Source organism: Alexandromys fortis, unplaced genomic scaffold, assembly GCF_014885135.2.
Source record: "Alexandromys fortis isolate MF-2015 unplaced genomic scaffold, M_Fortis_MF-2015_v1.1 scaffold_66, whole genome shotgun sequence".
Lineage (NCBI taxonomy): Eukaryota > Metazoa > Chordata > Mammalia > Rodentia > Cricetidae > Alexandromys > Alexandromys fortis.
In genome coordinates, this window is record NW_026067950.1 from 5,447,318 (window position 1) to 5,471,464 (window position 24,147).

Sequence of the window (24,147 nt, forward strand, 5' to 3'; positions counted from 1 at the left end):
GGGCAGCTTGAATTGGTTGTGGATCTTTCTGCTGCTGTCCTGACTTCACCTGCTGGGCGTCTCCTTGTAAGATTAGCAACGCCATCCCCAACAGATGCTGAAACTTGCCACATAGCAATGCTCTCGGCTTACCTGCAGCAGATTCTTCTGCATTTAGTTCCCACTCACCTCTTTTTTCTCACTCGTACCACAGTGGCTCCCTTCCTTTCAATCTGCCCAACAAGACACCCAAACAGACCCCACTCCCAGCTTCTCCCGGGAATGCCGCTGGTCAGTTCCCAAAGACTCCTTGAATCCCCTTCCCTGCAGCTGCACTGTGGGAGGCCTGGCAGACTCCCCTCCTCCCGTTCTGCCCAGCCTGCCAACTCCCTGCCAGTTTCCCCATCCAACTCCTCCACCCTAGGCAAGCTTGGGCCAAGACCAGTCTGAGCTAAGCCAACAGATGCAGAAGTTCCTTCTCAAATGGCACAGCACTGGCCGGTAGAGCAAGAAGATGGAAACGGAGTCAAGAGGGTTCAACAGGACTTCTGGAGACGCAGAACCTTCTCGCCTCCCTCCTCATTTGTCTCCCAGCCATTTTATTTTACCTTTCCATTGAACACTAAAAGGTTTTTTTTTTCTTCCAAAGGTGAAGATAATATAGCTGAATTTTTATTTCCTGTTTAACTTGTGATTTAAAAAGAATAAAAGGAAAGAGAGCCCTGCAGATTTAACTATGGATAAAAATAGCCATGTTGTCTTAAAGTCATTAAGTGAACGTAACGAGCTCTTTGTGGTCTCAGGCTATCTGGGAGCTGGCACCTGTCACCACCCTCTGTCCTCATCCAGAAGCGAGGCAGCCAGAGTCAGGATCCCACACTTAATGGCACCTTGAGAGTAAGTGCTCCCACGTGCCCAACAACCTGCTACTCTCAACAGCCGTCACTGGGTGACTCCGCGTCCCTCCTCCCACCACTGCTCTTCGCCTAAAACAGGGTTTGCCTGGCGGCAGGAGCACCGCGTCGGGCTGCGCGTGCGCATGCCGCCATCCGAGCGTCGCGGCGCCTCACCTGGCTTTGCTGTGCCCGTTCCAGCACTCCTCCTCGTTGGATGTGCCCGCTGTCACCCTCTCGTCCTTGCAGATGGTGTAGGGCAACGTCGACCAGACCTTTTTAGAGAGCTTCAGTTTTTCCTTGATGTCTGTGACCTGATCGAGAAAGCAAGGAAAGAGTGTGAGGCGACTCCCCAGGCTTTGCTTGTCTCTCCCCGTGAGGACTCGACACAGTGAAGATGGCGGACCCAAGGGACACGAGCTACCATTTTCAACAGAAGGAAATCAGGCTAGAGGGCTCGTTGCCCAGAAAGACTCTGACCTCCACTTCACTCTCATTCCTCCCAGAGAATGCTCAGCACATTGGCTCTCTGTTTTTCCTCTTCTCTGTCCTGTCGTTTGAAATAAAACTCCTTAATTGGGAGTGTCTGGTCTGGTTTTTGGCTACTCTATTGCAGAGTATTGCTAAGCATGCCCTAAGTTCTTGCTTTCGAACACGTTTCCTGGGTGCCAGAGAAACGTTCCAAAACAAGCACAAAAGAGATCGCACACATTTCCCAATAGACAGCGTTTCTGCAAGAAATAAATATTGCTGCCGGCTCGGCGGCTGATAACCTCTGCCCTAGACCATACGGCAGGTTCATACAGAATGCTTTTGATGGTGAACAGTAAACTGAATCCACCCCAAAATTTCTGGTACCCAAGGATGAAAGTTAACTTAAATATAAGCATTGATGTAGTTCTAGAGCCTGCAGGAGGTTTTAGTATCAGTGTCTGAGGCGTTTCCAGCTCAGTATGGACTTCTTACCTGTGGGGGAGGAAGGGATATGGATTTGGTGCCATTTTGGCTCCCTCGTGAACACCCAGGTTTACTCATTTCATGCAGTCAGTATCCTGCCTACCCATTCTTTAGGAACAACGAGAAAATGCATGGATGGACAACGCGCAACAGTTACAGGTTGCATTGGGTCCCCACAAGCCAGCATTTTTGAAGTCCTGACCCAAAGCATCATAGAATGTGTCCTAATTTTGAGATAGGGTCGTTACAGCAGTGAGGAAGTCAGAGTGAGCCCATTTAGATAGACTCAAAGTCAGGAAGGCTGGGTAGAAGACGGGAACACAGAGGGAGAACGAAGGCATGGTACAGGAGACGGCCATTTAAAGGCCCGAAACCCATCCTTGCTGACGGCTGAAGAAGGAACCAATGCGCAGAGACCTGACGTCAGACTTCTTGCTTCCCTGGCTCTCAGTGCTGTGTGTGGTCAAGAGTGCACACGTCACACATGGACCTCGTCACATCCTAGTCAACAGTACCCTTTGCTCCTTCTCATCTCTGTGCTTCTGAGGCAAGGCTGGGTTTGGAAATAATCTCATCCTCGGTGGTTGGAGATGATCGAATGGTCATTCATCCTAGTTTCTAACTTAGGGAAACTCAGAATGCTAAACTTAAAGAAAAACAAAGCTTATAAAACCAGAGTGAATTAGTGACATTTCTTCACATACCGTGTTTGATAAATATCCACTGAAATATTAGTTTTCATTATCCCATCCTGTTATGAGTTCATAGACAATATCACAAACACTGCACAGTTGGGGGTCATAATACCATGTGTCCTGCATCTCATAAGGGCTGCAGTGAGGTATGGGACTGTCTCTGGATGTGTAAGGAGCCCTCATGGGGATCAGGTGTGGCGTCCCTGATTGCTCATTGTACCACATTGTATAATTCAGGCCCTGTTCTCCCTGGCATTTTGGTAGCTGTACATTTTCATTGTACAATTCACGGAGACGACAGCAGAGGAGCGTGGGAAATGTAAATGCTGCTTTAATATTCTGCACGAGTGCCAGGCAACTCACCTGCAGCCTGCAGAGGCGAGGCAGACAGCTGAACGAATGGACGCTATTAGCCACTGGGCAAGAGCATGCCTGGGATTTCTAGGGTATACTGGAATGACGGAAGTGCATTTCCGGGTTCAGGATAGGTTTTTAGTTCTCACATTGTTTGGAAACGCTTATTTCACTCTACTTGCTGTTTTGACCTCTGAATTACAGATTACAAGTACTTTGCAACAGCTCCAGACCCAAGCTTTCTGGTTTGTTTTCCTGGAACTTGAGGGTCTGTCACAGTAAGGAAAGCCTTAAGCTACAAGTATCCCAGAACGAATGTGTTATGGGCAGCCACAAGAGTCCCACTTATTAGACAACGCAGACTCAAGGGAAACAGGGGCCTGGAGTCTTCTTAACAGCTTCCTTTCTTCCTTTGCAACCCAGATGAGCGACTCTAGGACCATCTTTCACCACACAGGTAAGTACAAGCAGACCAACATCATCGGGAAAATACCGTCATTACAGCAGGGTTTGCAATGGAGAAGTAGGAAGTCTTTTTTTTAATTTTTGCCTATTTTTATTGACATTCTGAATCCAAACATATACAGTTGGGTTTCACAGAGAAAACCCAAGCCATCTTTTTAGTACTTCTCTGTACTTTGACAATTTGAACTACTACTTTCTAGAGCTGTATCTTTTAGTTTAAGGCCCATGAAAAAGTCCATGGGAAACTGACTCCATGGGGACACAGTGAAACCTCTCCTCGACCCACCCTAGTGTAAGCCAGAAACTCACAGTGCAGAAAGCAAGGCCACAAGGCAGAATAACCACAAAAGCCAGAGATGCGTAAAATCAAAGGATAGATAGGAAGAATGCTCGGTTGATATGGGAGTGATTTCTTACTAATAAAGAAACTGCCTAGGCCCATTTGATAGGCCAACCCTTAGGTGGATGGAGTAAACAGAACAGAATTCTGGGAGAAAGAAGCTGAGTGAGGGAGTAGCCATGGTTCTCCTACTCCAGACAGACGCAGGTTAAGATCCTCCCTGGTAAGCCACCTTGTGGGCTACACAGAATATTAGAAATGGGTTAGAACAATATGTAAGAGCTAACCAATAAGAGGCTGGAACTAGCCGGGCCAGGCAGTGTTTAAAAGAATACAGTTTCCGTGTAATTATTTCAGGTAAAGCTAGCCATGCAGGGGGCCGGTACCGGGGACGCAGCCTTGCTGCTCTAAACACTACACTCGGTCACTTTAATTCGCGGGTATCACTTAAGAAATAAGCTCACCTCGAATATTAAACTCGAATTTCATGAAATTTCTGACTTAACATCCAATTTGCAGTGGACACTAGGGGTAGGGGAAGAAACTGAGCAACAGCATAAATAAATGATCAGACACAGCGTGAACCAGGCATCATATAAGACGATGGGGCTCGACTCCTCAAAAGAGCCCAAGCAAATAAATAAATCAATAAAGGCAGGAAGACTGTTCTAGATGAAAAGAAACCCAATGAAACATACCAACCAAATGCCATGTGGAAGACCTTGCTCAGTCTTAGATCTGGAGGCTGGCGCCCAGCTGGTAGAGAGACTTTCGAGATAACGGGGCAGTTTTCAACACAGGACAGATACTAATTGGTGCTAAGCCTCTTCTATCTCCACAACTCTGTCTTGCTGAGCTGTGGTTGCCACACCCCTTGCACAGCAGAGGCACAGGGGTCCTGTGCAGCTAAGACATCTTGTCACATGTCTAGTCAGTAGTAGAGACAACACATGGTTTCAGATGAGGATTGTGTAGCTGAACGACAGGTGTCATTGCTGAGAGTCCTGGCTTCAAAGCCTGCAGCACTGGGCTGAGATCCTTGTGCATATATCTCTGTGGGGGCAGGGATGACTCACTGTGCTCAGGCTGAACACATTGAAGCTGAACACTCTTGTTTCTACTTTCAAAATATAAAAATGTAAGTGGAATTAGGCTTTCCTACTATTCCATGTAGAGATTGATATTGCGGCCAGGTCATGTGTAGGTGGACATTTTACCGCTGTGAGACGGAATGGACAGTCTTCCCCAAGAGGAAGTGTGGGCCCATGCATGTGTAGATAAGATCCCGTGGTTTTCATCAACTTATTCAACGGAGTAGTGAGTTAAAAATACCTTTGGAAGAGAAACGATGGATTTCTTTCCAACCATGAAAGCGCAAGAAGACAATGAATGGTTGGTTGAGTGCTACTGTTCCCTTGCTAATAAATCTGTCTTAAGATCCTTGTGGATACCCCAAACTATGCACAACCCTAAACCCTACATTTTTTACCTCCACATGTATACCTATGATAAAGCTTGTAAACTGCATATGAAGAACTGACGGTAATGTCGGAGGGAGTCCACAGAAGTGGGTCTGCTCCACCTTGACTAAAGGTCAGAGAGTTCAGGCCTATTCTTGCTCCTTCAAGGTTATCAACAAGAGACTTAACTTAAGGTGTGGCATAAAGTGAGATCATGGATAAAAGGAACTCCATTTTTCTTTCTTTTGGAATTTTTATTCTATGGGCATATGTGTCTTATCGGCATGTATTTCTGTGCACCTCACCAGATCCTCTGGGACCAGAGTTAGAGAATGTTGTGAGACACCACATGGTGCTGGCAATTGAACCTGATTTTTCTGGAAAAGCAACCAGTGCTCTTAAGTGCGGATCCATCTCTCCAACCCTCTCCTAAGAGCTTCATTTTGAAATCGGACACCATCATTGTACGTATTTGTGACGTGTTATGTGATACTTTGATATAGGCTTGCATCATTTCATGATCAAACCAGGGTAAGCTTTATCTGTTCAAACACTCATCACTTCTTTGTGATGACAGCAGACACACGTCTCTCCTCAAGCTTTCTCTCCATGCCTCTGCAACACTATGAGGTAAGAGTTATAAAAATGCTTTGTCAATCCACACAAGTGTTTGTCTGGGGGAGTTTGTAAAGTGTACAGTACATGAGTTCAGTAGGGATAAAATATAATGTAGGCATAAGCAACCGTACATACACGAAGTGTCTATGATCCCAAACAGTTCGCTGACGGAAGCACAAGACCTAAAAATGAAGCAACCGGGTGTCTATAACACAAGGGCGCACACGTCTTATTTGAAATCAGTGATTTGGCAAGCAAAGAAGTCAGTACCATTTAGGGTCTTCAGTCTACTGGACAAGAAGGAGGACACAATTTTCTTCCTGTACATTGGTGGAGTAAGAAAGAAAACGCCTTTGCCGCCAGCATTCCTTTGTTAAGCACTCAGGCCTCTTTATAGGTCAGATTCTCTGCTAGGCTGGGAATATAAAGATGGCTGCTACATTGTGGCTGCCCTTGAAGGATGTGTAGCTGCCCCGTTCAGCGAGTGTGGACAGATCTGCAGTTCACACAGTCCTGAAGAACAGAATCCCTCTGTGAGTCTTGGTACCAGTTTATCTGGAAGCCTTTCTGGGGAATACTATATCCCCTCCTAAACAAGCGAGGCTCCACTGATATTTTCTCTCTGCGACTGTTGAATTCCACCGTGGGAGCAATTTGGAAACAGGAAAATTAGTAATTCTATCCAGAGGGCTTAAAACTAAAGACACAACACGTCCTCTCAGGCTTCCGTACCCATGATAATTTTACCCAGGCAGAAGAGCAGCTGGATATTCATGGCTCCCAGGGAAGAGCCGCTCCACAGCCCAAGACTCAGCAAACAGCACTTAGTGTGTAGCGGGTGTTTAATAAGTATTTGTTGAGTGAACTCATACATGAACGGCATTGCCAATTATCTGCTGAGGGAAGTAAGATTTTAAAAACTATCGATTATCTGCCAGCTATGGCCATGCAGACTTTCCTCTGGGGAGTCAGAAAGACACGGGCAAATTCAGTCAGGTCTTTAGAAAGAGCCTTGTTTCCTCGACCTGAGAGCAGGAAGGGATCTCAAATGATTCCTTCAATCCTGTAATCAGGACGACAGGCTCTCGCCAGTGTAGACGTCCGTCGGGTGTGATTCATGGATGGTATTGGAGGAGAGTCTCAGGGACCTTTGTGATCCTGGCTTTTGGATAATCATGAGAATTTAAGTAAAAATGAACCGACTTCCATCTTAAATAATCTTTAGAATCCTGTGTAGCAGCTCAGTGGCTGCTGTTTGGTTTTGTAAGCAAGACGTCTGCATTGTTCTCACTTGGCGCTATCCTTGAACATTGCTGTCACCGTTGTCTCCGGTGTGGGTCACCTGACAGGGCACACCTAACTTCCTTCTTCAAGAGATTTACCCATGACTGTTGTCAAGTCACCAAGACCCCATGTCTGTTTATCTGGAACGCCTTCCTCCATACGGCTCTTCCCTAGGCAGCCACTGCGAGAGAACCACCTTCCGCCCTCCATCAGTCATCCCTGGGCCAGAATGTATTTTCCTAGCTACCTGCTCCATGCAGTTGGCCCCGTGCCCTGTTTACTTATGACTTCAGAAAGATTTCAGTGTGCTTACTTCATCTGTATAAAAACATAATGTAATCAGATGTAAATAATATATACCATATCTTTAGAAAAAAATAGATGATTAATATTTAAAGGACTATACACTAAATAATGCATAATGAGGGGAAAACAACGTAAATATTTTATAGGCTGAAGGTCATTTGTTAGCTTTGGAAAACAGTTTGTTTAAAGAAACAAAGTCTGGCCACTCCTCTACTTGAATAAATTAAGAAAAATTAATGTATTTAGTCAACTTTGCAGCCTAAGAATTTAGTAATCCAGTTTTGGAGACAGCAACCTCATCTGGATTTATAGGAGAAGAATCAGCCTGTTATACAGGCCCCAGTTTCTCCACTAACCATGAAGCCCGCTTCAGGAACCAGGTCGCCTTTGCCCCTTGGTGATGAAATAAGGTCTGGGAATGAATCTGCTCACAACTCCTCTGCTGGAAAACGCACGGAATCTAGAGTATTTCAGTTGCCCCAGGTGCAGGAGAATACTAACTTTTTTCCAACATGGCCAAGTGTCTATGAATTAGACAAATTAGATAATCTTAGGTAGGAGCTGGGATTTACCAAGGCCGCGGAGTTCAGTGAAGACGCATACTTCATTTACTCACGCTCTAAATCCTGGGCTCAGGCTCGCCTCTTCTGACCATCTCTCCTAGCCGCTCACTCATAGTGCACCAGTTTGCAGCTTTTTAATTTTCTCTTTTAGGTTGTGTGAAACTCTTTGGCTTCATTTCTCGGTGTCTCGGGGTGTCCCTGTCTGTCCTATAGTGTTAAGGTTTTATAGCACTCTGTAGAGAAATAGTTTGTACCATGTTTTCTTTCAGGAGACTTCCAAGGAAGCCTCAGAGGCGGCAGCGGGGACTCTGGTGAGAAGAGCCTGTCAGAGACCCTGACGCAGATTTGCCCACATAACACAGCCGGCGTTCTACTGTGTCCTCAAGTTACAGTGTAATTTAAAACCAGCCTCACATTCTGGGCTTTGCCACACGCACCCAGGGAACTCAGCAACAGAGGCTAGTCTATTGCCATGTGACATACTTCCTCTCCTGCGGGGTGGCACTTGTGGCGTTGCTCCCTAAGGAGACAAACACTCAAGCACTTTGCAGGAAAAAATAGAGAAGGATAAAAACCCAGTAGGAAGCAAGAGCAGCTTTGATGGTTCACAAAGACAATGCTTAGTTCTGTCGAGTTTCTCAGGGGATCAGGAATTGGATGAGAAGTTTAGGGAGTGAATTATCCCCTCTGGCTTTGGGTTTGGAGTTTTTTTTTTTTTTTTTTTTTTTTTTTTTTTTTTTTTTTTTTTTAGCTAAACGACCACACTCTATGAAGGGCATGACCTCAAGACGGCAGATGGGATCTTCACCAGGCAAAAAAACCATTGCTCAAAGTGAATTAAATATCGGCAACATCAGAGATGTCTTCTATGCTGTTCAGGTCATACACTTTCTGTGTGTGGGGGGATTAAAAAGGAAGGACAGCAAACTTTCACGTTTTAGATTTGCACTTAATGTTCTAATTATGCCTCCTTGCCTGTGATCTGACGTGCTAGTCAAGAAAGCAGAGAAAGAGTGCCACATGTCCTTGAGAAAAGGCGCAGTCTGCCTTTGAGCTAATACCAATTGAATTCAGCAGTCAAGAGAAAAGGGGAGGCATTTAATCCTCAGAAATTCAGACAAAACCAAAGAATCCCTCTGCCAAGGAAGCAACTCAATTACAGCATTGTGTGCTTTATAAGACTAAGAATTATGAGTGACATTGAGCAGTTTTACTGTTGAATTGTCAAATTTTGAAGTTCATCATCGCTCCTACGCTCCAAAGCTTGTAGAGGAGTCACAATTTCAGATTTGCCTAGATTCCTTTTAGATGTCTACTATGTCATATACCAGCGTCTAATGAGAGAGGACTTGGGTTTTGTGGATGATCTGAAGCGCAGCTCTTCCCTTCTCTAGGACGTTCTGGGAGTCTTCCTGGACACCCCGACTACAGACAAAGACCTAGTCCCTCCTCTTGGGACTGGCCTTCCCACGCTGAGGCCCCTACTGTCTTGCTTACTCTGCAAGTTCAGTCTCTGGCTGGCTAGTTTCTCCCACCCACCCCCCAGTTCCCATTCATTTCTGAACTCTGGTATGAGTCTCTATGTTCTCTCATGCTCGGCTTTGGACAACCATCTGCTCTTGCTGACTCTGTAAGCCTTGCTGTGTCTGCATAGCCACAGTGATCTCCAAGGAGCTGCCTCGATCTGTGAATTGTGATGAGAGCTGACTCTGAATTCGGTTATGAGAAATGCGGTCTTTATCACATAGGACAGGGAGATCTCAGGTGCAGCCACACACAAAAAGAGCAAGTTCACTATCCTAAACAGTTCTTGGAGGCATGGGAGTCAGGTTAGGTGTTTAAAATCTGAGCTCTGCTCTTTCCTTCTTCATTGTACTCACAGAATGACAACCTGGGGAGGTTCCTTGTGGTTCAAAGTAGGCGTCTCTCTAGTTCCCATCGTAAGCAACAGCATCACAGGAGCGAAGGCACATTTTGAATATGATTGATGTAGAGATTTATTAGGAAACTACCAGTTTTGTCAATATATAGGAAGTTAGAATATGTTGAGCATCTAGTCTTACTGAAAATTTTGCTTCGTTGTCAGCTAGCTCTTCCCCTACACAACCCCTTCAAAGAGACTTTGGTGATATTCAGGAAATTTAAACAGAGGCCCAATTTTTACTTCTGTGTGTGACAGACATAAAAATGATTCTGCTAAGCATGTAACCTCCTGAAGTTACTTTAAAATATTGAAATATCATCTTTGGGAAATGAAACTCAGGATATCACATGAGTGTCTGTGAATTTAAAAAGGAGGAAGGTGCCGGGGAGACCGCTCAGCTGGAAAACACTCGCGTCTGAAGCTAGAGAGCCTGCGTTTGCATCCAGAACCCAAGTGAAGATGCCAGCTAAGGCGGAACTGAGATATCAGACAGGCAGATCTGGGTTCTACCGGTCTGCAAGGTGAGCTTAGTGGGAGAGTACTAAGTCAGTGGAGAAACACCGTCTCAAGGGCCGTGCTTGGTATTCCTGGGATGACATATGCCATTGTCCTCTAGCCTCTATAACATAGACCTACACATGAACACACACACACACACACACACACACACTGAGGTGGGCACGGGACTCATGAGGAATTTGGGCATCCCTCAGAGCTGTCATTTGGTTCTGAATAACTGAAGCTTTACTTTCCCCCCAAGACATTCCAACAGCAGATCTGCATTCTGCTCTGCGCAGAGGCAGCAGATAGCTGGAGCAGAACAGGAAACAAGAAGAGTCTCTTGGCGCACCTGAGCACGGTGTAGCTGCACGGCTGTCCCCACTAAGAGCCCACCCAGCAGCAGGTGCTCACAAAGAGGAACACTCTCGAACGAGCAGTTATGCAATGCAGAAGAACGTTCACCAGACCAGAGGGGCAAATCCGATTTGTCTATATTCTAAAGCCATTTAGGGTAGACGCAGGTCGTCCTAAATCTTTTATGGAGTAGGCAATAAAAAGCGCATAAATCTTTTTAGATGCGCGGAATTTGATTTATTCCTAACCGTGTAGACTGGTCCTGTGTGGAGCATCGTAAATGCCTACTTTTGCATCAATTGTTTCATATTTGTGATATGACATGAGGTCCTGCCTTTGCCTTTGTGGGGTGAGCTGGGAATTAGGTTGAGTTTAATTATCAGTGACTGGGATTAATGGAATCACATAACACACACACACACACACACACACACACACACACAAAGGCATGGAAATCACAACACTCCTGGGGTGTAAACTTTAACTCAAATACAAGCTCTGCAATGTGGGAAGGAAAGGAATGAATTAAGGAACAATTCTCTCTGTGGAATATAGTGATATTTCATTTGTATTTTAATAAAATACAAGATCCAGAGTAAAAACAGCCCCACTGGTCAGCCTTCTAGACCAGGCAGTGGTGACACGCACCTGAGATTCCTGGAGGCAGGATCGCCATTTCAGACGAGGTAGAGATAAGAGCTAGAGACTGTTTGCTTTACTTCCTGATCCTCAGGCAAGCTTTATTTATCAAAATATGGTTGCAACACCACCACAGTGGGTCTCATTTTGTGAATCTTTTAGAAGCCTTTTTGACACCCAGTGCCACTTAGGTTCTCTACAGAGTATGCATTCCCAGGGTCCCTCTGTCCTTTCCCCGTTCCCATGACTAGGTCACCTCTCTTTTAGTCCTCAAGCAACACTGTGACAGACCACTGTTGGTTTTGTTCAGCGAGTTCCAGGAAATGTACGTCCCATCTTCCAGTGCAAGGCCTGGCTTATGTACTCAGTAGAGAGTGAGTGAATGAATGAATGAAACCGAGTACGCAGAAGAGGGCATTTAGATTCTGAATCTCCAAATGAAATGGTAGGTGTGAATGGCAGCAGAGACCTGTAATCCTAGCAGTTGGGAACCTGAAGCCAAGACATGCGTGGATTACCATCCAAAGGACCATCTCCCTATTTCACGGACAAATTATTGCTTGTTGGTCTATTGGTAATCACTTCAACTATACCTCCCCACACACTTGCTTAGAATATACAATGCCCCAAATGTTATAAGTTCCTAGGCATGCAGTACTAGACAAGTCACAGATCTGTCAACTTACTACTCCATGGGGCACATAGATGAACATCAAGTGGCCTCTGTGTTTAAAGCATGGTCCATGGGAGAAGAAGACCTGACCCTGTATGATAAGTGAGAAAGTGGGAAGAGGCATCAGGTGATCTAGGTCTGGAGGGACCAGCAGGTGTCTGTGGGCAGAAGACCTGAGAAGATTTGTTTGTGACAGGGGAGCTTTGAGCAGAGAAAACTCATAGATGTGAGCCTTCTCCAGGGAAGGAAAACCATGGATAGACATGCGCTTGACAAAGCTGCATAATCTCACTAGGATCTGGGTTCCCAGTGGATGTGAGCTCCTCCCTTCTGTAAGCCCTCCCCTCCGAAGGATTCAATAAAGTTTAGCAAGGGAATATGCTGCTAGGGTCCTTGGGACTGGAAGTTCTCAGTGAGGAGACGCATCCTCACAGGGACAGATGGCATAGGGTGGCCCAACTGCACTCAATCAAGCTTTTACCCTGTGAGGTAAATTACCTGCTCCTGGGAGCCATCTGCTACCTTAAAGATCCAATTTACCCCATGGGGCACCAAACAGGGTACAGCTTCTACATCTCATATGATTAGATCCAAGAGACTCAAGAGCGCTTGGCTTTCACCTTTACACCGAAAGCAGACGAAGGTGCTAAAGACAAACGCTGCAGGAACATTTTGTCTCCTACAGAATACAGAGACATAAGCAACCCATCTTCAGAGGTCAGTGTGAGAGAAACAACCCTGAACTTGTCCTGAACAGCCGTTCCGGACAAAGAAGGGGTAACTTGAAATAGCGACAGTCATTAGAAATATAATGAGAACCACGGATGTCAGGTTCATCTGTAGTTCACAAATTTCCAACTGCTAGGATGAAAAACATAAATTGAAATTAATTTTAAGAATATGTTTGGAGACAGTAATGGAGGTGTGTGCTTTTAACTCTGGCACTTGGAAAGCAGAGACAGGAGACTCTCTGAGTTTGAGGCTAGGCTGCTTTCAGGACCAGCAAGGCCTACATAGTGACATCCTGTCCGAAAAAAGATGATAGATAGATAGATAGATAGATAGATAGATAGATGATGGATAGATGATAGATGATAGATAGATAGATAGATGATAGATAGATAGATGATAGATAGATGATAGATAGATAGATAGATAGATGATAGACAAACAGGCAGATAAACACACAGACAGCTAGATAGACAGATGGATGGATAGGTAGACAATATACTTTATTTAACCCAACACACCTCAGAGGTTGTGGCTTTGGGGTGCAGTAAATGGACAGTCTATATTCCTTTGGGCACTAAGTCTGCAATCTGACTTGCACTATAAACTCAGAGCCAATCTCAGTTCCTTCTAAGACGCCTGCAATGTGCATCAGCCACCAGAGGCTGGTGGCTGCCATACTGGATGGTCACAGTACCCAGGCCGGCTGTCCAAAATGCACTAGTAAATCACAGAATAAGGCTGGGCTGCAGTAGAAGCCTGAATGGGATCCAGCCTGCTTCTAGGACGGTTTCCATTTATATAAATGGGAACATGCTGGATTCAGACTTGTGACATCTGTCACTATTTTGCCTACAGACAGAAATTTTTGGCTTACAATTGTTTGTTTTTTATTGAAATATAACAATCGTCTAGTAAAGGATATAGATCATAGCTTGATGAACTCCCAGCAAGATGTTCATGTGACAAGTCATGTGACAAGACATATGGAAAGTCTTTCTTAAAAATAGACACTTTAATTTTTCTTTTTTCTTTCTTTCTTTTTTTTTTTTAAAGACAGGGTTTCCCTGTGTATCCTTGGCTGTCATGGAACTCACTCTGTAGACCAGGCTGGCCTCGAACTCAGAGATCCACCTGCCTCTGCCTCCCAACTGCTGGGATAAAAGGTGTGCACCATCACCACCCAGCTCTTAGAAACAGATTTTAAAAAATGTGTTCTAGTTTTAATTCTCTTTCTGTCTCTCTCCATGTCTCTGTCTCTCTTCCTCCTTGTGTGTGTGTGTGCATGCGTGCACACGTGTGTGTGTGTGTGTGTGTGTGTGTGTAGAAGTGCCAACATAGGCCAGAGGGGGCACTAGATGCCCGATAGCTGGAATTACAGGCAGTTGTGAGCTGCCTGACAGGAGGGGCGAGAATGCAAAGGCAGCAAGCGTTCATAACCCTTGGTGTTCTTCTACAGGAAAATCTAATCAAAAGGTTTCACAAAGTCCCACTAAGGGCAGTTTCTTATCAAGTCACTGTAATCGGGGACTATAAGTATATATTGGCTCAAGCATGCACACAGACTTAAAGTAAAAGGGCTGCCACAAATCTGATACTAAAAGGGGTCCCAGACATGACACTTTGTCTCCTAGACCCAACTAGTGCACTGTAGAATTTTTAAAAGCTACACTCATCATGGCCACCAGATGGCAGTGTTGTTCAATCTTTGTCCACCTTGCAGCCCGCGCCCCCCCCAGTCACGTGCACGCGCGCGCACACACCCACACACACTTCTGCCCAGCCTTATCCCAGGGAATAAAACTGTAGATTGTTCCGCTGCGTATTAAACTGACAACCCTGTTATTTTAAACTTGAAACTGACAGGCTGTTATTTTAATGAGGTCTGCCAGAGCCAAGGTTAACCAAAGCTTTATTTCCCTACAAAATGTTAAGGCCACAGTTCTAAAAGGGGGCTGTGAAATTTTATGTTATTGATACTTGCTCTGACCGTACGAGTTGTAAGATATTTTTGAGGAGTAAAGCTACATGACGAATATAGACATATGTTTATACAGCCAACCGAATTCGGCATTACAGCCAGCTCACATTTCTCCCAACAGAAGAAGAAAAAAACCACTCTTCTTTACAGTTATCCATTGTGGTCTATTTTGAAGCCCAAACGTATATTTTTAGCACTTTGACTTTCTAACTTAATGAGTCAAAGGGAAATTTGCAGCCTATTTCAATTTCATTAATATTCCAAATGAAATCAAGGGTAGTATTTGATTATTTCTGTGAAAGAGGCTTAGAACCAGAGTGGCAAAACTAAGCTCAAATTTTTTCTTATAATGGGCACTTCTACAGTACATGATTGTTAATGGCACTATAATTTATTTCCTTTGCCTTAGATGGCTTTTAGGTTGATCAAGAAAGTATTTAAAAATCAGTTGCTAACCGTGGCACTATTAAAAACATTAGAAACCATCTTTTCCCAAGTGATTTTGCTAACATTTTTTACTCCATATCTTTAAATCTGCTTCAGAAATAATTTTAAAATATTTAACCAGTCTTCTTACACGAAATAACAAATGTACATCCTACACACCCTCAGTTCACTCTGCCTTTGAGAGTTTCCATGGAATGCATATGGCCATCACTGACCCTCGTCCTTGACCAGAGAGATCTGCCCACTAGGTAACTCTAGATGCTTAGGCAGATGTTTGGTTTCCACAGTGAGCCTCAGCTAAATGAGTTTCATGTGTTGGCAATGCCAGCTGAATTCAACAAACCATTCCTGCAGATGTCCTAGGTAGGAGAGGCGGTGGCTGGTATTTACAAAACCCAGTTGTCCTTGGGGCCAGCAACAGAATCCGCAGGACCAAATGCAAAAGTGAAAGTGTGGTCTCCTTATTCAATAGTGCTTAGAATTTCACCACGCTGAGCTGGCGAGAAGGCTCAGATGCAGACACTGGAGTTCTGCCTGATGATAAACTGAGTTTCTTTCCTGGAGCTGTATAAAGGTGAAAGGTGAAACTGACCCCACAAAGTGGCCCTCCGATCTCCGCATGCATGTCTTAGCAACGCATTCTCTCTCTCTCTCTCTCTCTCTCTCTCTCTCTCTCTCTCTCTCTCTCACACACACACACACACACACACACACACACACACACACACACACACACTTATAAGAAAAAGTAGTTTAGACATGCCAATAAATCAGGCCGGAGAGCTTTCCAGGTGGAGCCAGGTGTACCTGTTCAGACTGTGTGCCCACACAGCCTCAGTCTTCCTCAGCATGTGATCATCTAGCTGGTCTCTGGGGTCCCCGGCACAGCTCCTGCTAACACAGCGATAACAGCAGGGAGGGTCCGCACCTGTCAGATACCAGCGGGGACAGCGATGATCTCCGCTGGACACAGGCATGCTGGAAGGACTTATCCGTGTCTCCACATTGCAGCAGAGATAACTGGACGCCACAGGTCTGTAGTGACATCAGCAAGCACTTGGTGTGTGGCAGGCACCTTGTGAAGCTCTTCACTCAAATCTCACTGTCAATCATCACAACCCCAGAGGAGCCACGAGGAGTGTTGTCACCCAGCCTTGGTCACACGCACACGCGTTTGGGTGTGAGCGGGTGTGGGGCACCAGAATCTACGTCTCTTGTGGACCTCAGCAACACAGCAGGGAAGGAGAGAATGCTCGTGCACAACATAGCCCTGGGACCTATGAGTAGAGATCACCCCTTTCAGAAAGGATGGAAAATACTGACTGGGGGTCAGGTGGGAAGAGCCAGGGGTTCTGGAAACCTCTGTGTCTCTCCAAGATAATTCACTACACCTTTCCCAACACTGTGTCTACCAGTTCTCTGAACAAGTCCTTAGTTTCTGGACTTTCTATAACACCGCATGGTTAGGATTGTACACCATCTCTAAAATATCCTTTGTTAGAAGGCTCCAAACATTAAAGGACCACATGGTTTAAAGGATAACAGTTTCCCCTGGAGGTCCAGAGAGAGAAAGAACAAGTGCCATTTGTCCTGTCATTCCAGTGGGTTATACTGTACTTCATCTATCTATCTATCTATCTATCTATCTATCTATCTATCTATCTATCTACCTACCTACCTATCATCTATCTATCTATCTATCTATCTATCATCTATCTACCTATCATCTATCTATCTATCTATCTATCTATCTATCTATCTATCTATAATTTATCATATATTCATTCATCATCTATCTATCTATCTATCTATCTATCTATCTATCATCTATCTATCTATCTATCATCTATCTATCTATCTATCATCTATCTATCTATCTATCTATCTATTTATCTATCTATCATCTATCTATAATTTATCATATATTCAATCATCATCTATCTATCATCTATCTATCTATCTATCTATCTATCTATCATCTATCTACCATCTATCTATCCATTCATCCATAATTTATCATATATAACTCCATTATCTATTTATCTATCACCTATATATCATTTTATTTCTTGTATTCTCACTCCTTCTGTTTTCTTCCTTTTTAAATTTTTATTTATTTTTTGAGATAGTCTCAAGTAACCGAACTAGCCTTGAAATCACGAGATAGCTGAGAGCGACCTTGAACTCATGGAGATTCTTGGCTCTCCCTGTCAGTGGCTGAGAGCGACCTTGAACTCGTGGAGATTCTTGGCTTTCCCTGTCAGTGGCTGAGAATCCAGGTGTGCCCCATTATGCTTTGCTCAAGTTGTTTTTTTTTTCTTGAGACTGCGATTATTATCTCTTAACAATAATATTATCAGCAACAATAATAACTCTGTGTTTTCTCATTCTGCACTGAGAACATTGGAAATGCCTGCGAGGCCCTTTCTGTAGCATCCAAAGATGGAAATCCTAAAAGTCCCTCCTTGCTTTGAAAATGGAAAATGTGTTCCCCTTCTGGATTTTTAATACATAAAACAGCACAGACCATCTCCTCCCCAGGGCCTCCATGACAGAACTAGAAAGCTCTCCCTCAGGTGCAGACAGAGGTTGAAAATCTGGCCCCTCATATTTAATGGACTGTATCTAACAAAATCACATTAGAAATGCTCTCCTTGAGAGAATTCCTCGTATGAAATGAAGGTAGTAAAGAAAACAAAACTCCACCACCTTGCCACAGGAACCCACAGGGACCCAACGGAGCTCGGCATTTCCCCAGTACACTGTACTTGGGAATAAGGTCGAGGAGCCAGGCAGTAAATCTGATCCCGGCCAAATCCTGAACACTTAGAGAAATCACCTTTTCATTGCAGATAAGTGTAAAAACAGTATTGCAAGCACACTGGAATCCTGGAGATAAAACACCCGGGGCCTGCTGCTAATAGATTTGGAAGCTAAGCCGTGGCACTCTTGAGAATAACAGGCCTCGCTCCACTACAAGATCTCAGTGCAAGGAGCCCAGAATGTGGATAATTAGAGTCATGATCGTGTCTTGTTAGCCTTGATCCTGAGCTGTTTGTCTGGTCCTTCTGGAAGAGTCCTGCATTATTCCAGAGAGTCAAGGAGCCACAGGAAAATAGCTATTGAGCTTCAGAAGAGGGGGGTGTGGCTGCTAAGAGGGACGGCTCTAACCACACAGATATCCCTTGAGAATCTGTGAGTGTCCCCAGCTTCACAACTGTGTCTGGTTGTCAGGAAGGATTTCTGGGTTTTTATAATCCTCTATGGTGGCTTGGAAATCACCATGCTCCCTTCTTCTCATTCATAATGGGAATAAAAGGAAAGCTAGTCTTTGAAGATAGTTTTCGTTTTCTTATTTCGCCAAATTATTTTCTATATGGCAAGCCATCACTATCTTTCATCAAAATCACAGCCATTAAAATAAGGCTACCCATATCTGTAGCTTGAGGGGGAAGTCTCCTTTTGTCATGGAAACACTGGGGGAGGTTTGGTGTCTGATTTTTTTATGCATTAAAAATTTATAAAAATTCCAAAACGGACTTTAACATTGATAAACAAACAAACAAAACCCCCACGTTACACTGCATCCTAGGGGACCGAGATGGGAGGACTGAGTGTGTGTGGTTAGGCTGGGCTATACAGGAAGATCGTACCTTAACTCAAACAAAGAAAGGCTCAGCCCATGTCTGACACAGTTGTTTTCTGTACAAAGCAGTGGCGTGGTTCTCAGAGGTTTCCCAAAGCTAAACAGAAACTTGTGTTCCTTACGGAAGGCTACTTAATGGGGCAGCATCACCGAGTCCCATTCTCCACTTAGACATGGCCAAGGAGAAAGCCTAAACTTGAAAGGAGTTAGAATTTATGTCCAGACTTGCTTTGGCTGTTCTTGGAAGTATGTGGCAGTGTTTGCAGCTTGGATGCTAAACTGTCCCTGAGAACAGGGTTTCCTGAAGCCTGATTAAGAAGAGGTTTGGACCAGAGACTTTAGTGAGCACTGGGAGACCAGACACGACACAGTGATTTCACACGCTAAGACTCCTTTCCAACCAAATGAGGACGTAATGGCATTGGGGTCACTGAGACTCTCCACCTCCAGCAAGGCCTCCTTCAACACATATACCAACTCGAAGACTCAGGAAAGGGGCAAACAGAAACCCACGGGGGAGGTGGGAGATGATGGGAGTTCCCGGGTGCATTCAGGCTGCAACTTTGATGCTGTTCTTTCTTTTATTGAAAGAGATTTTAAAATTTCAAATGCAATCTAGCTTCTTATGCCCACGTTTTCATTTCCTTTATGACCTCAAGACAGGTTCTCATGACGAATGAGTCCCTTTGAAATGAGATTTTAGAAGCTGTTATTTTCTTAATTTAATTTTTTTGGCATACTGTATATCGTCTTAATTTTTCCATGTTCTCTTCCCTCTAAGGACAGCAGGGATGGCCGCATGGCCATGCATTTTGTTAATTATCACCCACTAAGCCTTGTTTCTATATGAGGCACTTCGTCAGGCGTCGGGGATATAAAGACGGAAGGCACATTGTCTCTGCCTTCAAGGAGCTTTTTCTCGTGGGGAGGCGTATACAGCAAAACAGTGGTATGAAGTAAAACTGGTAAGAACTGGGGAGAGGGCAGGAGCTGCATGGGGAGGGGTCACGGCTGTTGTGGTTGTTTTCCCAACAGGCACCACTGATTTCTGTATGTAGCCAGTTAAAATGAGAGAAAATAGGGAAAGATAGGGCACTTAATTCAAAGCAAGGTAGGAAGCATACAAAAAAGAGGCACATGGTTGTAACTATATAACTAGCCAACCAATCCAATTCTGGAAAAGGAGCAGGAGCGAGGGGTGGCAGCTGTCAGGTCTGGGCGCATTCAGTTGACTGAACCCTTAAAGGGTACCTTTAATTACAGGATTATAGACATTTGCGCTCACACGGTGTCTTAAAGGCCATGCACATAGCTCCTGGTAGGTGAGAAGCAGCAAGTGTCTAAGAGCTAGGTATCCCGTGTCCCCAGGGATGCTAGGGTTTGGTGAACAGTTCCCGCAGGAGTGCTGTTTCAACTGGATCTTGATGATGGAGCTGCTTTGGGTGGGAGGATGGAGTGGGATTTATATTGGAGGGGTCATGTTAGTTAAATCTTGAAGAATCAGCTAGGAAAGAGTGCACGGTGGAAGAATGGATGGGCCAAGGCGATCCTAACAAGGTGAGCTTCACATTCAAAGTCTCATGGGGATAGAGCCCACTCTGGGCGGGCTGGAAAGTATTTTTGCAGTAATTGTAAAATAAGAGCCTTGATTCGAGAAGTCAGACCATTTCTAACGCAGTTGGTGGGTCCTAGCAGATCTGGTAAGATTTGGTTACGTGTAGTGAGCAGAGTAGCCTTTCTTTTGTAGGTGAGAGAATAGCCCAGGAGGGGACAAAAAGAGAATAGCTCCAGGAAAGCGAAACCAGGTGGGCAGTGGTCTGGTTGGCGGTGATGGGCAGGAAGATACGCAGTGTGCTGTTCAGACTTAGCACGAACTGTCAGCTTGACAGTACCCCTTCTACCTTAGTTAGACTCGACTTCATAGAACCCTGCTCCCCTCGTATGCACTCCCTGCCTGCTCAAGTCTTAGCCACTACCAACAAGTATTTACCACCCTAGGAGAGATGTCCTTCCTGTTTCCCTTTTCACAGCCTCTTTAACCTTGCAGGTGAAGATCCTGCAGGAAGCTGGGAAGTGGGCCAGGTTGGGATCTGTCATCCATCCTTACGTCTTACTGTTCCATGTACTCTTCTGGTTGCAAGTGATGAGGCAGAAGGGCAAACAGAGATAAAATCTTCCAATTGCTACGTCGTGGAGGATGGTCTTGAACATCTGGAGCTTCTTCTATGTTCTAAGGGCTGGGATTTCAGGCCTGTGCTACCACGCCCATTGAGCAGTCTAGCAGCCACGCCAGCCTCTTCCACAGGTTTGAAGTCAGCTCAAGGTGGTGTAGTATTCATCATCCAATATGAACCCTGTGTAAACGGTTGTTACACTGACGGATGTGATCTGGAAAAGTCCTCATATGTTCAGAACAATGTTTTTTTTTAAATTTTTTAGAAATAAATAGTTTTGCTCCATGGTTGGTGGAATATGTGGATATGGACCTACAGAAATGGAGGGCTGAGGCCTGTGCTAATTAGTGGCCCGAGAAGTTTAATTACTGCTCTCAGGTGACGGGCTGAACTCTTGGCACTGGTGATTTCTGGAGCTTTAGTTTTCAGTATGTGGTGTGCGCTGTTCCAGGCTGAAGGGATAAGCGATTCACACTGAATTTGCAATGGTGCCGCGCAGAAAGGGAGGCATATACTCCTCACACTCGCCTTCTCCTTCCTTCCCCTGGACTATGTCAATCAGCAGAAAGGCCTCATTGCACTCTGACCCAGATCTGGATTGTTTTCTTTCCCTCCTAAATCCCCAATACAGGAACAACATCTCATTTTCTTGAGGGTCTGGGGATGAGGGAGGACAAAGCAATCTCACGTTACAAACACTCACAATGTGGCAGACATTGAAGTGTAAAACCAGGGTTTGCGATGTTAAAGGTCTCCAGGCAGAGGCTGCACAGCTGCCTGAACAACTGTATGCGCTGGCTCCCAGGCTACAGTGCAGGAGCCTCAAGCCCAGGATGTCATGTTTTGTGGTTGCAAGGTTCTCAGGGACAAACTCCAACCTCTCTCATTCCTCTTCCTGGTAACTTGTATCTGCCTCTGTCTCCGGAGCACTGAGACAGGAAATCAACTCTCCCGACCTGAACGCCACCACTGACGGCATCATTCGGTGTGCTTTAGAGACCACCCATGATCCTTACAAACTGTGAGCTGATGAGTCCAAAATTATGCGCTTGCACCTCTCTCAGCTTAGGGCCATGGGGGGTTGTGAACAGATACTTCCAGGCTCTGAAGACCCCTGTTAGCCTCTGCGGTCGGGTTTAACCTGTAGGGGAGATTTCTAAGTGCAGATGATGCCAAAGTAGCTTAGCCCTGCTGGAATCACAAGCTGGGGCTTTACCGTTGTCATCTCCTGGGCTTGAGGGTCAGGCCAACTGGTTGTGGAAGGTGACTGACATGGTGGCTCAGCCTGCTCATCCAAGAACGAGTTCACGACTTGATAAGACGGTTAGTCATCGTGGGGCTTTGAGCCTTTGTGGGTGGAGAACGGGAGGAGGGAAAGAGCTCTGGACAGGCTTGGAGGGGAACTGGCTTTCCCTTGTGCTCGGCCAATCGGCTACAACCTCCTGGGAGAAAGTCAGCATGAATATGGGACTTTGTTCTCCTCTCCCAGCTTCTGTGATGCCTCTGCTGGCTAAGACTAACTAGAGCCCTTAGGGGTCTTGGATACACTTTGACTCACTAGGCTTTCAGGGTGAAGCAGGCTGGTGACGAGGGAGAATGGCTCTCTTCAGGGGTGCAGAGAAGCCACCACCACCAGCCCCATCTGTGCGGATTCAGGTTAGTGCTGGCTTCCTAGCTTCATGGTCTCCTATACAACACAATCCTGCTGCTGAGTAGCCTGGACAAATGTCTCAGCATGTGGAGTGAAGGGAGAGACCCAGGTACCCCTAGGAGAGCCCACTCCCATTCCTGCCGGCTTTACCTTAAGGCTCAAGCTGCCCCAAGACCAGCTGCCCACAGCCCATATGCCTTTCTTCTGCCTTGCTGATTTGCACATGCCCTTCTGAGGAGTGTCTGTAACACGGAAGAGTACGGAAGGCCTGTGCATAGCCTCCTAGAAAACCCCGGCCTGCCGCAGCTGAACCTGCTTCCCACCTCTCTGTCTTGCTTTCTGTCTAGGTTTCTTTTCTTCTCCTTCCCTTGCCCTTTGTTCTCTGTTTCCAAGCCTTCCTGACGGTGTGGTTTAATCACCGTCTGCCCTTGCCTCCCCGAAATCGTCTGGAATGTCTCTGAGCCATCCAGTGCTGACTCAAATCCATCAGGGAAATTCATGAGGATATGCTACAAGGATCCGATTCCCCTAGTTACTGCCTGTCACTGTCTCATGTCTGGTTATTTTCATTTAAATCTGAGACAGAGAGAGTTAGGGTGGTGGGCTAAGGTCACAGAGGGCAGATCAGACCCATGACCTAGCCACAGATTCGCATTCTTTTGGGGCTTTTGGCAATTGAGCAGGTTTCCCTATTCAGGCGAGGCCTGATTACTATTCCTCTTGGCTTTGGGGGATAAGGAGGCGGTCTCCCCTGGGGGATTGTGGTTGAGTGAATCTGGGGTACAATCACAGGCCCAGATGTGCCATCTCAACTCTCTGGAGCCTCCCATCACGCCGATTCTTTCTCGAAGCTTTGTGTTCCCAGCGAAGTTTCTCGCGCTCCAGAGGCTGCTGTCTCCGAATCAGCGTGATGTGGGGCGGCTTTGTGAGTCACAGCCTCCTGAGGATTCACTGTGGCACGCTGGGTTTGCAGAAACCCTCATTAGTTAGGGAAGTATAGAGAAATTGCCGTGGTCTTTCGTCCCCCTGCGGCGCTTCGTGCAAGCTCGGGGGAAAGTTGCCATCCATAAACTTTTTATCGTGACTTTATTTTTAAGGGCTCCCTCCCTTTAGTTTTCTCCGTGGTGTTTGGCTTTGAGTAGATGCTGCTAACCTTTTCTGTGGGGGATCCTTGTGGAAATGCATTCAGGGTACATGAAATGCCAGTGTGTCCAGGGTGCAGAGGGCAGGTGCTTTCGGGGTGCAGGAAGTGCAGTCGGCACTAAAACATATATGCTCCATATCTGAAACGTTTTTTTTCTCTCTATTCCTGAACAAAAGTTCCCTTCCCCTATGAAGACTATGGTGTGGGCTTGCATGCACATACATTTGTGTATCTATATAGCCCAGAGGTCAAGGATGGATGTTCTCATCCATCACTTTCTTCTTTTGAGACAGGATCTCTTCATTAGACCATGAGCAAACCAGTTTGGTTCATCTGGCTGCCCCGTGAGCCTCCTGTCTGCCTCCCCAAC

The 24,147-nt window shown here is 45.5% G+C and overlaps 1 protein-coding gene across 2 annotated transcripts in view; it reads right to left on the reverse strand.

The window, feature by feature from the left end:
- Nucleotides 1-24,147, reverse strand: part of Gpc6 (glypican 6) — a 951,185-nt gene that overhangs the window by 24,450 nt on the left and 902,588 nt on the right. For both annotated transcript variants that reach the window (XM_050150388.1, XM_050150389.1), the window contains one exon: nucleotides 1,050-1,186. In XM_050150388.1, the coding sequence (XP_050006345.1) occupies nucleotides 1,050-1,186 (137 nt within the window). The remainder of the gene's footprint in view (nucleotides 1-1,049; nucleotides 1,187-24,147) is intronic.